Below are 16,172 nucleotides of genomic sequence, written 5' to 3'. Positions count from 1 at the left end.
TCTGAGGATTTATTTCTAATAGTTTTTGGAAAAACAAGAACATCATAAGAAAACATTTTTGAATTTAATATAACATCAAACAGAAAAAATGTCAGATACCTTAAATCAAACTTTTTGACTATAACTTGAGCTCAGGAACTTGTCTGATTTGACCCTGGAGAACCCAAGGAGTCAATTTTTACTCCTTTTTTAAATATTTGTTTTTGCTGCCATCCAAAATGAGCAAACAAAAAAAAAAAACTAACTTTAAAAGCAGAAAATTCCTTTTAGGTTCTGCATGTTTAAACCGTATAGTTGATATTACTAAATTATTACCTAATTTCGAGAATTCAAACAAATTCTACACCACAAATGAAATATTTTTGTCTTTCTTCATCATTATAGTTACATTGAACCTTGCCTGTGTCTCATTAATTGTTATATATCTGCTATTATTTCATTTTTACCACCTTAAGTTCCAATTAATTTGGTTTCTAAAATAAAAGCTTAAAATTTTTAATTTGCTTTTTTTTAATTAAAGAGAATTAGTTGATGGTTAACATTCTTGAATGTTTTCGAGGTCACAGAAGGCCTTTTTTAAATTTTTATTTCTTTGTGACTGAGCCGACCCTGTCTGAGATGAATAGCGGGGCTCCTGAATGCTGCTGGCCCTTTAAGAGGTGCGGGAGGGGCCCGCAGCATCTCGGCTGCGGTGTTTTTGTCTCTGTCTGTCAGTGAGCGCTCCTGGGCCGAGAAGGCTGAAAGGATTCCCAGAAGGAAGGTAAGAGTAGCTATTAAGTTACGTCTCCTCTGTGCGAGGAAACGCAGCGTGCGGGACAAAAATGCGTGGATCTTTTTTTCTAGATTTCCATCGCGCCTCAGACAGACGACGCTTCTTTAGCGGGGACTTCTTTGTGGACCGTCGGTCCTTCCCAATCCCATTCCTCCGGTCAGTTCTGTCCGAAGTAACGCATCGTTAAAGCGTTAAATAGCCTCAAATGATGTTATATCCTTAAAACTAAAGATTTAGTTCCGATCAACTGTGTTTAGTGACGTCACATTCTCATCTTTGGACCTTTAGAGGAAGTGAGTCTCATGGTGATGGTCGCTTCTCCGGTGCGCCTTTTTTGTTCAGAGCATCATCGGAGGCAAGGAGCGCCGTTTATTTATAACCTCATTCAATAATCGCTCTTTCTAATATTTCCACGTGATGTAAAAGCGCGTGTCATTTCTCCAACCGGGTGGCCACATTCATAGATCTTTAGTCATCCACCTGGAAAACCTTCTTTCCATCATACAATCGTGAGGAAAAGCTCCTACCGTCTCACATAATGCCTCATGGAAAGTAAATCTGAACTTTTCTCTCTGATCAGTGCTCTCATCATCCTAACTTTTACCGTCACCTCCTCCATTGCGCATTTCGGCTTGTTTACGCACGGCTTGGAAGCGTCCCTTTTTTATTGTTGCACATGTCGCAACATTCCAGCGTTTTTTAATCTCATTAAAAGCCCCAAAAACTCAATTGGGACTCTTGGGAGAGGGTGGGTCCCATCCATCCTGCAACTTTTCATTACTTCCAGATGTTTGCTCGGCGCTTCTTGCCCTCTCAGCTGCTGGTCTCGCTGGCTGAAGCCAAAGGGGTGAAGCTGTTGGTCAGACCTGGGTAAACATTGTTTTTATTTTTAAATATAAAACCTTAACATTTTAATATTTTTATCAAATTGAACTGTAATGCCCAATTAAACATTTTTTGTGACAGAAAATGTAATAATTAATTGCTCAGGTTCACGAGAAAACACATGAGATGTTGTTTTCATGGAGATCATCCAGACATTGGCAGGCTGCGGGGGTGTATTCATCACCCAGTTACCCTTCATCATACAATACTTCACTGTCCTGCTGTTGTATAATGACTTGCTGACTCTACTAAGTCCCCTCAACTAGTTTGCAGCAGCAGATACTTTATATTGTGCAGCTTCAGTGTTCCGACTCCATAAAAGCATTGTGTTAGTGTGGCTTTAATGAGCTGTTATGCTTTAATTGAAAGTCGTCTCTTTGTGTTGCTAAGAGGGATGTTCTGGAATTTCGTCCAACAACACGAGAGTCCTCTATCCTGCAATTTGAGAATCCGAATGTGATTGTCTCATTTGGACCCAGGGGTGCTGTAATGGAATGTGGGGCTATAAACTCCATTTGCACACCGGGCCACACGCCGGGCACTTAAAGAACTAATCAAATTATGTCCTGAACTTTCACAGGAAGACCTGTCTGCTGATGACATTCTTCTGGACAATTTAGGAGCACAGTGACTGACATCTATAATCGCTATGACTCCTAAATGTTGTAACTGAGCCCTTTTTTAGACCGTTTATCGTTGTTTTGCTAGATTTCAGTTCCAGTAGAAACGTTTTTTTGAGCTAAAGAGGGATTAGGATAAAGTGATGACCCTGCTGGTAATCCCAGCGACCAAGAAAGCAGGATAATACTACTTCTGTGCATCTCTGATGATTAACAAAAATATACTTGACAGATCCTAAAAGAGATCCCAAATCCCAAATAGAGTAAATTGGTTATTTTCCTGAGTAATCTCAGTAATCTCTTAATGACTAAGAAAAGCCCCAAATCAGCCCTGTCCATGCTGGGCCTGTAAGCTCTTGTTTTGATCAACAGGCTTCTCTAAATAGGGAAATAATTGATAGGAGCCTTTAGATTGGGTCAATAAGGCTCTTTAAAAATGCAGTTTGATTGGTTCATGCTCTGAGGAACCCCAACACACGCTGACCTGCTTTTTAACCCCAACATTCTTTCTGTTTGTCACATTTTCCTCCCTGCTTCATTAGTTCGAATCCCCACCTCCACAACTCCTCAAGATTTTTTTTCCCCCCAACTTGTTTCTGTGTGTGCGTCTGTGCTTTTGCGTGTCCTTTTTCCGGTGCCGCTCCTCGCTGCTTAGCCCCACCTCGGCTCGGTTTCCTGTTGGAGGTCAGCACAATGACCAGTTGCAGTCAGGAGAGCCGTCCAGTCCATGAACCATCTCCTCTTCCATATCTTTATTGTGAAAACAGGCTGAAGGAGTCTCTGGAGGTGACATCCATTCTGTCCTCATTTTTAAAGCCATAATGGTAAAAAAAACACACACACATCCCAGTGGAAGCTCTGTAGGACCATATGAGATCATTTAGAACTCTTGGTGAAAGTCCTTTTACTATTGTAAACAGTCAATCAACTGAGTTCTGATAAAGTCAGGTTGTGTATAAATGAAGCCTTTCGTGCTTCACAGTGTAGAGACTCACATGCAGCTGGATGAGGTTTATGTGAACATCTGAAAACAGCTCAACAATGGGTTTTATTTTAGTTGGACAAAGTGTCTATTTATGGGAGAGGAATACACAAATGCTGGTAAACTTCTTCAGGGCGGCTCCTTTTTATCGTCCCTGAGAAAGAGCCTCCTCTCAAACTATATTTACTGTGAGGGGGAGCCTGCAGTCCTCTTTGGGATCTTTTTTGATGTTTTTCTCTGCGATAAAAGAAGCAGACTTAATTCTGGCGTCAGGAGTGGTGTCTTGGTTTCGTCCGAATCTGAGACCTCATGCGTTGTCCTCATTCCAAAAGTTTCCATCTGAAAGTCTCAGCCGGGTCCCCCCCCTCCTCTCCGCCTCTCCTTTTGCCTTTCTTCCTCCACATTCCCCATCTTTCTCTCCCACCTTCCCTCACATACTGTACTGCTCTCCTCTGCGCCTTTCCCCATCCCTGCCCCCTCTTTTTTCCAACTTTCTTGTGCTCTCCTCGTTACTCCTCGCCCTGGGCTGGGAGGAAGTGACAGAGTTGATTTTGGGTCTTTGGGGAATACAAAGATGAAAATCGTTTTCCTGTAACCCTTTCTTTATCACATCTCCAGCTATCATCCTCCGTGTTCTGCAAGTAGCCTGGTTTGATGACAAATTAAAAAACATAATTTCATCAGAAGGTACGTTTGATTTAAGGCAGCCAAGTCGTCCAGTTTTCATATATTTTTGTGTTTTCACCTGAATAAATCAAGTTAATAGCTTCAGCTGTGTTTGTTGATCTGTGGGAGTCTTCAGGCCTCAGACTGTGTTGATGTGTTGGGGATCTGTGGGTTTTCAAGTGTCGAGTGGGAGGCGATGGGAGTTTAGTGAGTCATTTGCTGTCTGTGCCACGAGGTTAAAGCCAGTGCCTTACATTAAGCAGTTTGTCTTTGACCCTATGGCTTGAGAATAACTTTTCCCATTGATATACAGCTTTGGCTGCTTTAGACATACGAGAATATGTCATTTATGCAGCATTTAGCAGCATTAATAACTAGTCTTGTCGGTGAAGTCTTTAGGACTTCAGCAATCAATCACAAATGTAAGCCTTGCGTCTTTTATTTCCTCTTTCTGTCAGCATGTGGGTCCACAGCGCCACTTTATCAACTGTTTGTTTGTTTTGAGGTGGGTTTTTCTGCCGCACACACACGCAGAGCTTCTCTCAGGCTCTGTCTGTAAGATGCCCCTCCTCATTTTCTATTAAAACCAGCTGTGGAACTCGGAGCTCGATGAATGGCTCTTTGTGATTTTGGCTGTCGTTCCAGTCCAAAAGATCTGTTTCTCCCTCCAGCCCCCCTCCCTCTGCAGAGCCGGCATGACAACACCATGAAACAATGGGCTTAATAACAGCGAGTCATGTTCTGATATTAAGCAAAGGTCACCCCTGCCTTCGGGGCTAAATGTCGACCACACGGTTGCAACGTCCTGACCAGCTTGAGGTTGAGCAGACTCTGACTTATCCAATAGCATCTGCTTTCGGGTTTGTGCTGGTGGTGGCAGTTCCCACCAAACTGGAGGGTGTGAGTCTGCGCTGCTGGATTTAGGAGTGTTAGTCACACCAGAAAGAAGGCAGAACATGTTACCCAATCACATGGCAGAGAGATTCCCGCTGCTGGCCTTGAATTGATTAGATTGCCCTGAGCTGCTGTGTAAACTGTGACGGAGGTGTTTAGGACATGGATCCAGTTTCACTCATGCCTGTTTCTTCTGCTTTACCTGTTGATCAGTTAAAAAAACTCAAAAATGTAACACCTTTTTAAAATCAACCCATTTAAATATTGTTTAAAGTGTCTTTTATAAGTCCATTTTCTTTCTTTATGTAAGGGTTGCACGCTTCAACTATTTAAGTAAAGTGGTTCAAGTTTCAAAAAGGACTTTTTTTGTTGTTTTGTTTCTTTAGGTGCTGACTGTTACAGGGGAAAGAAAAGGAAAGAAGAGAAGGAGGCTGGGGAGGAGAACACTCATCCTCACAGCACAAACAGCTGGTATGAAACCGTAAAAGAAACCTCTTTCTTTTTCCTAAATTGCAAGTCATTAAATGACTGGAAGAATCCATTAAGATTCTTCTTTGTTGCTGTTTTCTCGTCCAGAAATAATGGACTTTGATGCACTGTAATGGCAATAATGATGAGATAACACAATAAACGGAAGCAATGAGTCTGACAAACTTTGGAGAGCTGACCTCCAAATGTGGCCTGGCACTTTTAATGACTCCTCGGGGTGGTCCCTGGTCTTAAGATTGAAGATAAAAGGATGTTTGTAAATGCCATAAATCAAACCCAGTGTGCAAACTTCCAATGAAAGAATGAAGAAAGCTGAAACCTCACAGAGAGAAAATGAAAACGAAAATGTGCCGAAATTACAGCACAATAGTTATTCTCATGGCATCTTACAGGACATACTACTAACATTCAATTTGTGCTGGATGACCTGCATCCTACCCCCCTGAGGGCTCACTCAATCTTAATAGGAAGGAATGGCATAAACTTGGCAGTGTAAGCTTCTTTTATTATGATTTGCAGCAGGAGGTGGGGGAGCGCCGTGGAGGCGATGTTATGGATGAGGGTAGCCGAGAAGAGCTGTCTGGAGAGGGGCAGAGAGGAAAGGGCGAACTCGGCTTTCTGTTCATCCCAAAGGAACTCTATGAGAGAGGAGGGAGAGGGAAGAAGGTCAGCCAGTCTGGGCTCAGCAGTGCGCCCGAGGTGGATGCTTTCACAAAAAAAAGCTCTCACAGAGCCAACGAGGAAATAGACATTTCAAGCAGAACAATCCAGGGGGATTAGGAGTTGAAAACCGGTGGACAAAGTCAGCCTCGGAGTCTGGCTGGGGTGTGTGGTTGCTAAACTGCAGACTCTAATTATATCTCATCAACTGTCCCCTGTCAGCGCTGTCCCCCACCCTACCGCTGGCACACAGACACCCTTCTGTGTCCTCTCCTCACTTTCTCACACATCCAGTCAAACTAACAAAGCACCGCAACCCAACTCATAATCAGTCTGACGCTTAATTTGCAGATTTAAGCTTAAGAGAAGCACAAAAACAATTATGGTTTTAACTCTAAAATCTTTTTGTCTTAGCTTCTTAAAATCTTTGCTGATTCTTATCTATATATCTTTTGTTTATATTAGTATTAGCATTTCATATCTACGTGTATTTAAGTTGAAAGTCTGTAGATCCTTTCTTGTCACACATTTTTCTGCATTAGACTGAAGCGTACAGTGTTATCATGGCTCCTCGGTGTGATGAAAAAGTGCAGATAAGGGAAATCGCATGGAGAAAATGTAACCGACCTCAGCACTTCACATACGATGCATTGTTTCCGAGTGTCCTACTTTTTTCTAAACGGGCAAGCAGCAGCAAGGGTCACAAGACATGAGGGCGGACGGGGGGGGGGGGGGGGGGGCGACGACCTTAAACTGATTCAAACCAAGTATGCCTGAGGAAAAAGAAAAGGAAAGTTTCAGCTCTAACTTCTGATCGTCGCTCCTTCAAGCCACAGAGCTGTTCATCTGACTAATGCTGTGGGTGGCTCAAACATTTCAGCCCTGTTCCCACAAAAGGGATGACCTAGAAAGTTAATCTTTTTTTCAGGCAGAGTCAGCTCTCAGGAATTGGCATGGGGGGGGGGGGGGGGGGGGGGGGGGTTGACGTTTTTGCAGGATGTCTGTTGCTCTCTGTGGAAGTGAAAAATCACAACATTTAGTTTATGGCATGTCAGAGTGCGCTGAAAGTCTGAGCTTTTCTGTGTTAGAGTGGCAAGGAAGTTAATCTGCAGAAAAAGGAGGGCGAGATCTAACCGCATGATCATCAGCTGATGTCGAGAAGGGAGCAGAGAGGCTTCAAGGGAAGACAAACAGATAATAGACGTGAATTGGAGGATAGGAAAAGAGAATGAGCAGGGGCTGTGAGCAGACCTCTAATTTGAGAGGCAAAGTTAGTGTGCAGAGTTGATGCCTAATAAGGTTGCATCTGGCAAATCTCTGTTCTGGATTTAGCTGCCAGGAAACTTTCCCCTCCACTTCTTCTCCACATGCTGTAAAAGAAAGAAACATATGAGTAACTATGTTCCAGAGAATAGATAAAATTAGAGATGGGGGGGTAACTTCACAAGACAAGCAGTAAAGTTACCATCATATACAAAGGATAGCAGATTTAGTAACAACTCATTCTGTGTAAACAGGGGTCCCACTAAGGCTGCGCTTTACTTCAGTTAACACCCACTCCAATAAAAATCGTGTTTTTGACATATTCTTGTAACATGATGGGGGACATATAATAAGAAAATAGCATTTTAAAGTGTTTCTTTATTCAAATTGGGTTGAATCAGAAAAAGAAGAATCAAATGTGCTGTTGCATGCCAGTTTTGTGGCGCGTGATTTGTTAAGTTGGGGGTGTGACAGGCTGTAAACTAGCAGAGGAGAGTGTAAACAAAGGGATGATCGGAAATGGGTGCAGATTTACTCCGCCCACAACTCCGAGGTTAATTTCTGCAGCTCTGCCAAAATTATGTACTAGAAAGCAAAAGTTATTTTTTATTTATTTTTGGCTAAAACAGCTTAATCAAAATGAAGAGACCACTGGGAACGATTGTTCATTGTGGGATTTTAAATGTTCCTTGGTAAAAACAAAAGGAAGTGTTTTTTCCTAAATATTTGTGTTTGTTTGTTCATGATTTTGAGATATTTGTCTCCCCACAGGTGAGAGTTTGTGTGGCTCAAAACACAGACTCAGCATGGCTCAGGTGCTGCACATGGACCCCACCTTCCCAGGTGATGTCTCCTCCTGTTATTTATAAATGCACGATCCTGAAGGAGACCCTGGCGAAAACTTTAAATTAGTTTAAAATGTGATCAAAATTGTTGCACAGATGTAGAGTACTTTTGGTTTTCTTCACATCTGGTTTTTAATATCTGACGAGAAATAAAAATCAAAGGGATTCTGAGAAACAAATCAGCAGGACAGATAAGAAAGCTGATCTGATCCAGTTTTGCTTGAGGTTGAAACAAAAAGATCAAGAATGTCTCATTAGAAAACAAGCAATCTAAAAGAGAAGCAGGATAAAACATGTTTATTCACATGGCTTTAAAAAATATTTGTCTTTACTTTCAGGATTTATTTTCTAACCATATTTTATTAGTTTTATGAGCAAATCAAGCTTATCTCATAAGCTTGAGAATAAATTTAAATTGCTGTGACTTTAAGCTTCATTTCCTCGCCCCCGCAGGGAAACTCAACTCGCCGGCTCCTCCTTCCCTGCACGCCAAAGAGCAGGAGGCGCCCTATTCAGTGGAGACCCCCTATGGCTACCGTCTGGACCTTGACTTCCTCAAATATGTTAATGACATAGAAAAGGGGAACACCATCAAGAAAGTGTCTATACAGCGAAGGCCGCGGTATGGTTCCCTACCTCGTGGCTACGGCTATACTGGCTCCTGGTGGACCTCCACAGAGTCTCTGTGCTCCAACGCCAGCATGGACAGCCGGCATTCGTCCTACTCCTACTGTGCCCCGGGCTATCATACATCGCAGAGGCCCAGCTTCACTGCTGCTCGAGTGGAGAAGACTCTTTTAGATGCTCGCAGGAAGCTGGAAGAGGAGAAAGAGGGCCGGAGATTCTCCAACTTGGGCAGCATGCACAGCAGCGTAGCCGGCTCCAACACCTCCATCAGCAGCGCACACAGCTTCAACCGGGCTCAGGGTGGAGGTGGATCCGTCACTAACTTGAGCTCTGGCTTGTCCACCCCCGTCACTCCAACTCCAGCTCACTTGCAGCACGTCAGGGAACAGATGGCCGCGGCGCTGAGGAAGATAAAAGAGCTTGAGGAGCAGGTGAAGACCATCCCTGTGCTCCAGGTTAAAATATCTGTGCTACAGGAGGAGAAAAGGCAGCTCAGTGTCCAGCTGAAGAGCCAGAAGTTTCTCGGTCACACTCTGGGTTTTAGCCGTAGCCGTCCTCGCGGAGAGCTTTACATCGACATCCCTGAAGAAGAGGCCAGCACCGGAGCTCCCACCCAAAATAAGACAGCAATTCCGACATCTCCAACCACACCCGAAGGCTCCAAGCAAGACTCGGGGTGTGAGATTGAGGACACTGTGATTGTGGGTGGAGCTCGACCACATGGAAAGCGGGAAGTCCGCACTGTTGGAGTGGGACCAGAAGTCTTCCGGGGCAGCTGTGATGTGGGGGTGTGGGTTCAAGAGAAGGACCTGGGGCTGCTGCCTGAGACAGAGGCCCTCAGAGATCAAGTGGGTCAGCTTGAGGGCAAGTTAAAGAGGACACTGGAGGAGCTGCAAACTGCACAGCAGCAGAGCGCCACCGTTCAAGAAACCCTGCAGGTGGACCATCCAGTGATGGCCACCAGCATCGGCTGGCAGGAACCACAAGGACGCAGTCTGCACAGCCTGGTCAGCTTCACACAGCAGCCACAGAGGCAACAGAGAAGTGTGGGGATCCAGGTGTACACACTGGAAAAGTCAACTGTTGTGGAGGTGGGCACGCTGCTACGGGCGGAGTCCTGCAGCTCTCCATCTCCTCGACCAGCGAGTGGAGTTACAGAGAGCCAGCACAAAGAAAAAACAGAAGGTTGGCCTTTTCATTTCACATATCTCAAAGGCAGTTTAACACAAAAGCAAGCTGATGACAAATATTTCAATTTTTGTCGGCAACATTTTTTTATTTTACCACTTTTTTTGTCATTTCTTTCCAAAGTTAGTCAGTTTAAAATACTGCCTCTTATCTTTCAGAACATCCAGTGGAGCTGCCAATCGCAGTCAGCTCCAAACAGGTACGCAATATCCTAAGAAGAGGTTTGTCCACCTCAGTACCCATCGCTAACGCTGCCGTTGCTGTAGCAACGGGCAATCAGATCAACTTGGTTCAGTCTGAAGAAGAGGAGACCAGCAGTTCCGTCCAGTCACAAGAAAACTCATCTAAACCAGGTGTGCAGACTGGAGCTTTTTGCCAACACGTTTAACATTACTATAACTTGATCTACATGTAAGGTTCATTGTCTTTTTTAGCCTCATCTCCTCAGTCCTGTTTGAGATCTATCATGAAGCGTAAGGCTGAAGGCGAACCCGGTTCTCCCTCCACCAAAAAAAACCTTCAGTTCATTGGAGTCAATGGAGGGTAAGAGTCATTTAATGAAGACCAGCAACCTATAAGCTTTATATAAATAGACGCTGATGGGTAATGTCTTCTCTTGCAGTTATGAGTCCTCATCTTCAGATGAAAGTAGCAGTGAGAGCTCAGATGAAGGGAGTGACTCCAGTGAATATCATGAAGCCAGAGAAAAACTGCCAGAATCCACCATCCAGCACCAGCACATAACCCTGAACACCTCCAAGCCACAAGAAGGAAACACAGGGGACCCTCAGCAAACTGCAGCCAACCCACCGGCTGTCACTCCAAACTCAAGTTCCAGCCAAGCTGCTGCTGCTGTTAACACAAAACTGCCAGACAATGCTCCTCCGTCACCAGCAACAGACACTGTTTTGCAAAAATGTGCCTCTCAGCCAACATCAGATTCCACCCAAACTGCTCCAGCCAAGGATTCTTCCTCCAAAGAGACTTCTGACCGGTTATCCGAAAATACCCCCACACAGAAGATACCTTCCACACTGCCTCACACTGAATCTACTAAAGGACAAACGTCTTTGGTTACATTCCATTCAGCGGTAAAAACAAGTGATGCCACAAAACAGCAAGACACTGCCCAGTCAGAAGCATCTGCTGCCTCCTCCCAGCAGGACTCCAAGCCAGCAGCAGAAAGGGTTCCAAACAACTCCGGAGCAGCATCTTCTAATCAAGTCAGGTAGGCATGCATTCCTTCTCTTCGTGTGGACTGATTCCACCAGCATCTGTGCACTGATGGCTTTGTCTTTGTGTGTTGCAGAGCTGAGTTGAGTAAAAACCTCATGTCAGCGCTGCAAACTCTGCGGAAAGCTCTGGGGGAGCCAAATGCTTTCAGCCAACAGGCAGCAGTACGTGTTGAAACGGAATCACTTGTTTTAAGAAATGCTTAGAATCTCAGAGCTTAGACTCAATGCCAACTGTTCTAAGTGCTTTTGAGAGTTTAACATCTTTACTCTAATTTCATTTGTGCTTATTTCTGTTGTATTTGTCCTGTGAAAACCCTAACATTTCGGTGCTTTTGTGCTTTCCCAGCAGTCTGTCACATATTTATTTGTCTTAAGTGTCCTCATTGCGTCTGTTCTCAGAGGGAAGCCTACACCACTGTGCTGCAGGAATGGCTGCGTGTGTCCTGTCACAAAGCAGCCGACACATCTGTTGTCAAGGCCTACATGGACACCTTTGCCTCGCTATCCCCCCAGCTGCTGGAGTTTGTGATCAACATGGCAGATGGGAATGGAAACACCGCACTGCACTACACAGTCTCCCACTCTAACTTCCCAGTTGTCAAACTTCTGCTGGATACTGGTGAGTTCATTGATAAACAATCTTTTTTTTTTTTTGGGCTTTTTATCGATGAGAGTGTCAGTTCTAAAATAAGCCTGTCTTGTTCATGTCATGCCGTGTCATTGTGTTTGCAGGGACTGGATCACCTGTCACACTGATTGCTCTTTTTATCCCACAGGTCTGTGTAACGCTGACAAGCAGAACAAGGCCGGTTACACGGCCATCATGCTGACGGCGCTGGCTGCTTTCCACTCCGACAGCGACCTCCAGACTGTCCTTCAGCTGCTGCGCACTGGGGACGTCAACGCCAAAGCCAGCCAGGTGCGCCCCCTTCTGTTCCTGAGGTTTTACTACATCAAGCCAAATATGTGGATGTCTACAGGGGGTAGTTGCAGGAGCCCTACAGTCCTTATGTGATGTGTGCTTGCAGGCTGGACAGACTGCACTGATGCTGGCGGTGAGTCACGGTCGAGGGGACATGGTGAGGGCGCTGCTGTCCTGTGGAGCTCAAGTCAACATCCGGGATGATGACGGTTCCACCGCACTCATGTGCGCCTGCGAGCATGGTCACGTGGACATTGTCCGTCAGCTGCTTTCCGTTCCAGGCTGTGATGCAACCCTCACTGACAATGTAGCCTATCTTGGTCCACAAGTCATCATTTTAAATTCTTATCAGTCCAGCATCTCATGCACTCTCTTTGTGTCATCCAGGACGGCAGCACCGCTTTATCCATCGCCCTGGAGGCAAGTCAGAATGACATTGCTGTGCTTTTGTACGCTCATCTCAACTTTGCAAAGCCTCCTTCCCCTGTAAGTACTGGAGTCCACTGCTAACACACATCCTCAGCATGCAGGAACATTTGCATCAGGTCCTCCCGAAATTAGCCACTGAAATGTTTTTATTTTATTTGTGGGTTTGATAGCTGATGGAGCAAAATTGCATCTTCAGTTAGGACATTTGGGAGAGAAAAAATTATAAAACGCCTAAGTTTTGCTTCATGTCCAAATTCTCAAATTGGTCTATGGTCAGTTAAGGCAGAAATGGTGCTGCTCCTGCTTTAAAGCGTCTTACTGGGGATTATAAAATGCATTGTTATTTTAATTTAAGATGATATCTAAAAGCATTTTGTTTTCTTTTTTTAATCTTTTCTTAGGTTTCACCTAAGTCTCCTCTTCTGGGTTCCTCTCCTCCTGCCGCTGAACCAAAATGAGGGGGGCTCCTGCAGCTCACATCACAGATGCTTCTCATCCATGTTGTCATGAAAAGCAAAGAACTGGTCTGCATCCTCTGTCACACTAAAATATCTGTTTGCATCGCAACATGTATAGCTTGCAACATAATAATTTAAAACTTTTGTGTACATCGTTGTTTTTACATGTTGACTGAAAGTGTGAGAAACTGCTCATTTGGTGGATGTCTAGTTTTCGGTTTCATCTGGACCATTTTTAGTAGCATTAGGAAGTCAAAACTATTCACTTTCATGAGTGTACACTTTTATTTTTGTGTTTTAGTTAGCGGTGCAATGCTATTTCCATCCCATAATTGTCCGTAGTTATCAAACAGGAGCATCATTTGATGCGATTACTTGGAATAACAAAAGCCACCCCTCTTGTAGAAAAAGTGTCCTTGCATCAAACATCATTGGTGCTACTAAATAATAACCCACCTCAACAGTATATTAATGTTGATGCACCTGATTTATTTACAGCAGAGTATTTTTATATTAGTTTTGTTAATCTGACCTCTGAGTATCATGGTTTTATGTTCATGAAGAGGCAGAGTTTTTACTCCAGAAGGAACTTTTTGGTATTGTTTTCTAACAAAAAACAATTTTAAAACATCTTTTCCTAAAGTTCAGCATCAGTGAGAGAAAAAAAGCAGTTTTTCTCTGAAGGTTAGGGTACGGAAATGCTTGGATTTTGGACACAACGGTGAATTTATTTGAGGCAGGAAAACAAGGAAAGATGAAGATTTGTCAGAGATATGACCTTGGTTTTTAAAGCATGTTCCATGTAATATATATTAATATCAAAATAATATATATCTGAAAAGAAAAACTCTGCACCAAAATCTGACGGTTTTGAACAAAAAAGGATACGGTATTGATGTCAAATTTTTATTACTTTTTAAATATTTTTGGTCTCAACTTTCATACTCGATTTTTGGTGATGAATTTTTGTATAAGCTTAGAGATTTTTTATTTAAGTATCTATGTATCTATCTTTTTATACATTTTAGATTTTTTAAGATCACCTACTTTATGTAAGCATACAGCTCTCTAGAATTGTTTTCCAACAGATTATGTAAATTCTTGGCTGTGTCTCTTCTGGTTTGTGCATTTTGGAAAGCAGTCGATTAATAAATGTAGACCACCACATCTTTTGTCTGGTATTAATTCAGTGTATCATTCACCGCTGATGTGGCTGATTTACGCTGGTGTTGCACACATAAGGGGCTTTCACAGAGGGTATCTTTTACACTTTACATTTTTCCCAGTCTATCTATCTTTGCACTGAATTATTAAAATAGTTAATATAGACACAGATTTTGAACCTTCTGTACAAAAATTTAAATACCTCTGTACTCAGTGACATCTGTCATTTCAATCAGAATAAATGACTTTCACTTATTCTTTCACTGTCAACGTGAAAACTAGTTGTTTTATCATGTCCGGCAAATAGTTAAGAAGTTGTGATTAAATCTGCCACAGGCTTGCGACCAGTCAAGGATGTACCCTGTCTTTGTATAACATTAGCAGGGATAGGCTCCAGCAACCCCTTAACCACAAAATGGATTTAGTGGAGTTAGAAGAAATATATTTAGGTCATAGTTTTTCTTAAATGTTGCTTTGATTAGACCAAGGGCTTCACAGTTTGCTCTGCATTCATAAAAACAATTGAAGCAGCACTTTGATTTGTGTATATATATAATTTTAGTATTACTATATATAAATAATAACTTTAATTAAAACTTTTTATTGAGCTAAAAAAAGGCGAAAAAGACAGGCAATATTAAATAAACCAATCCAGCCTCCAGAGAATTTCTAAAGTTATTAGTCACAAATTCTCAGAATAAACTGACAATCAGTTGGATTCTGACTTCTAAAAAAATACTAGATTGTAAATAATCAAGAAGGGGGTTAAAAGAGCAAATTTTGAGTAAGAATAAGATATAAAGACCTCTTAAGGGGCATTTCTAGCAAGTGTACCTCAATGCCAGGACTCAACTGAGCATGTGCAAAGTTAGCAGCTATGGGGCTCGATCAGATGTAGACTTGTTCTAAGATTGCTTAGGGAGCTTGCCAGGAGCAAGTCTCATTTGTGTAAAGAAAAAACGTCATACGAGCAGAACATAATTTTAAAAACAAATGATAACACAATGAAATGGCATGCCATTAACCCACTGCAACATGTTTGCAGAAAACAAAATGGAGCCTTTTAGCAGGAACTCCTGCAGTCTTTAGTAAGGCACAGTGAGGTAAGGCTAATGATTTGGGCTTAGTTTTGTAAATATGCGATTTAGAAAAATGGCAAATATGCCTTTAATTAAAGCCTGAAGTTTATTAAGATGCTCTTGAAGGAAATAACATTTCCAGACATAAATATTGTATATGAGAAGAACGACAAATCCATTGGAAAACAGTCAAGCATAAGAAGACAAAGTCGCAATTTCATTTTTTGAAAGAATTAGTTTATTGTTACATAAGTTTAATGTGAATGTAAACTGATCATGATGTCTATGTCTGAGTCCCTCCTTCCATTATGACTCCACACTTTCTTGCCTTTTTTACAAACAATGAAGCAAGTTTGCTCAGGCCACAATCTGAGAAAAACAGGGTTGCAGCTGCATCTGGTGTCCTCAGACAGCTGCTCGTCTTTGGGAGGAGCTGCAGATAACACGACTGGACCGCTGGGCCTCAGCTGCTTTATAGCCACGTTCAAAAAAAAAATGGCTGACATAAACACTATAGTCAAACAACTTGTGTTGTCCTGGTAAAGTAACATTTTAAGGTGTTAAAACCAGCAATAAAATAAATTTAGTATGCACTGTATACATTAAAGCTCTATTTAGACCAAATAAGTTTAAATAAACCCCATGAATTCATGTCAATAGAAAAATGGAAAGTTTATTTCTTGATTAAAAATGTCTCAAGCTGATTGTAATCTGTCTGTTAGTTCGGGAATTTCAAAAACTTTTCAGATTGGAAGAAATTAAAGAAACTAAACTGAATATTTGAAAAATGCAATATGGATAAACTTCAGGCTTTGAAAAAAAGGTGATCGGGAAATTAAGAAAAAGCACCTAAACCACAAAAACTGCAGAAAACACAAAGGAATCCACATTCAAGTCAAATCTTTTTTGTGGAAACTTTAGTAAATTTTCTAATTTTTTTGTTGACAGCTTTAGTGTACTCATTAATTTACCAATATAGTCTTCTCAATATCTG

General features: G+C 42.4%; 1 protein-coding gene across 2 annotated transcripts; it reads left to right on the top strand.

Moving 5' to 3' along the window:
- The first annotated feature begins 668 nt into the window (after positions 1-668).
- Positions 669-14,102, top strand: kank2 (KN motif and ankyrin repeat domains 2). Of its 2 annotated transcripts, none has more exons than XM_004071602.4 (13): positions 669-760; positions 5,206-5,290; positions 8,003-8,074; positions 8,530-9,888; positions 10,050-10,244; positions 10,326-10,434; positions 10,514-11,119; positions 11,201-11,288; positions 11,526-11,745; positions 11,903-12,045; positions 12,155-12,355; positions 12,436-12,534; positions 12,879-14,102. In XM_004071602.4, the coding sequence occupies exons 3-13, from the start codon at positions 8,038-8,040 to the stop codon at positions 12,933-12,935; spliced, it is 3,114 nt and encodes a 1,037-aa protein (XP_004071650.2). In that variant the 5' UTR covers positions 669-760; positions 5,206-5,290; positions 8,003-8,037; the 3' UTR covers positions 12,936-14,102. The 2 variants fall into 2 exon arrangements, with proteins under 2 accessions (XP_004071650.2, XP_020560868.1); XM_020705209.1 differs by lacking the exon at positions 669-760 and adding an exon at positions 844-928.
- Positions 14,103-16,172: the final 2,070 nt, after the last annotated feature.

The sequence above is a fragment of the Oryzias latipes genome, chromosome 8 (assembly GCF_002234675.1).
Source record: "Oryzias latipes chromosome 8, ASM223467v1".
In the NCBI taxonomy this organism is placed as follows: Eukaryota; Metazoa; Chordata; class Actinopteri; order Beloniformes; family Adrianichthyidae; genus Oryzias; species Oryzias latipes.
The sequence above is the reverse complement of the archived record's forward strand: the minus strand, read 5'-3'. Positions and strand labels throughout refer to the sequence as shown.

Excerpts from the sequence above, each read along its gene's own strand:
- kank2 (XM_004071602.4), top strand. The coding sequence starts at position 8,038 with ATGGCTCAGGTGCTGCACATGGACCCCACCTTCCCAG. Across the intron at positions 11,746-11,902 it reads CAAACTTCTGCTGGATACTG|GTCTGTGTAACGCTGACAAG; the intron begins GTGAGTTCATTG and ends TTTATCCCACAG. Across the intron at positions 12,046-12,154 it reads TCAACGCCAAAGCCAGCCAG|GCTGGACAGACTGCACTGAT; the intron begins GTGCGCCCCCTT and ends GTGTGCTTGCAG.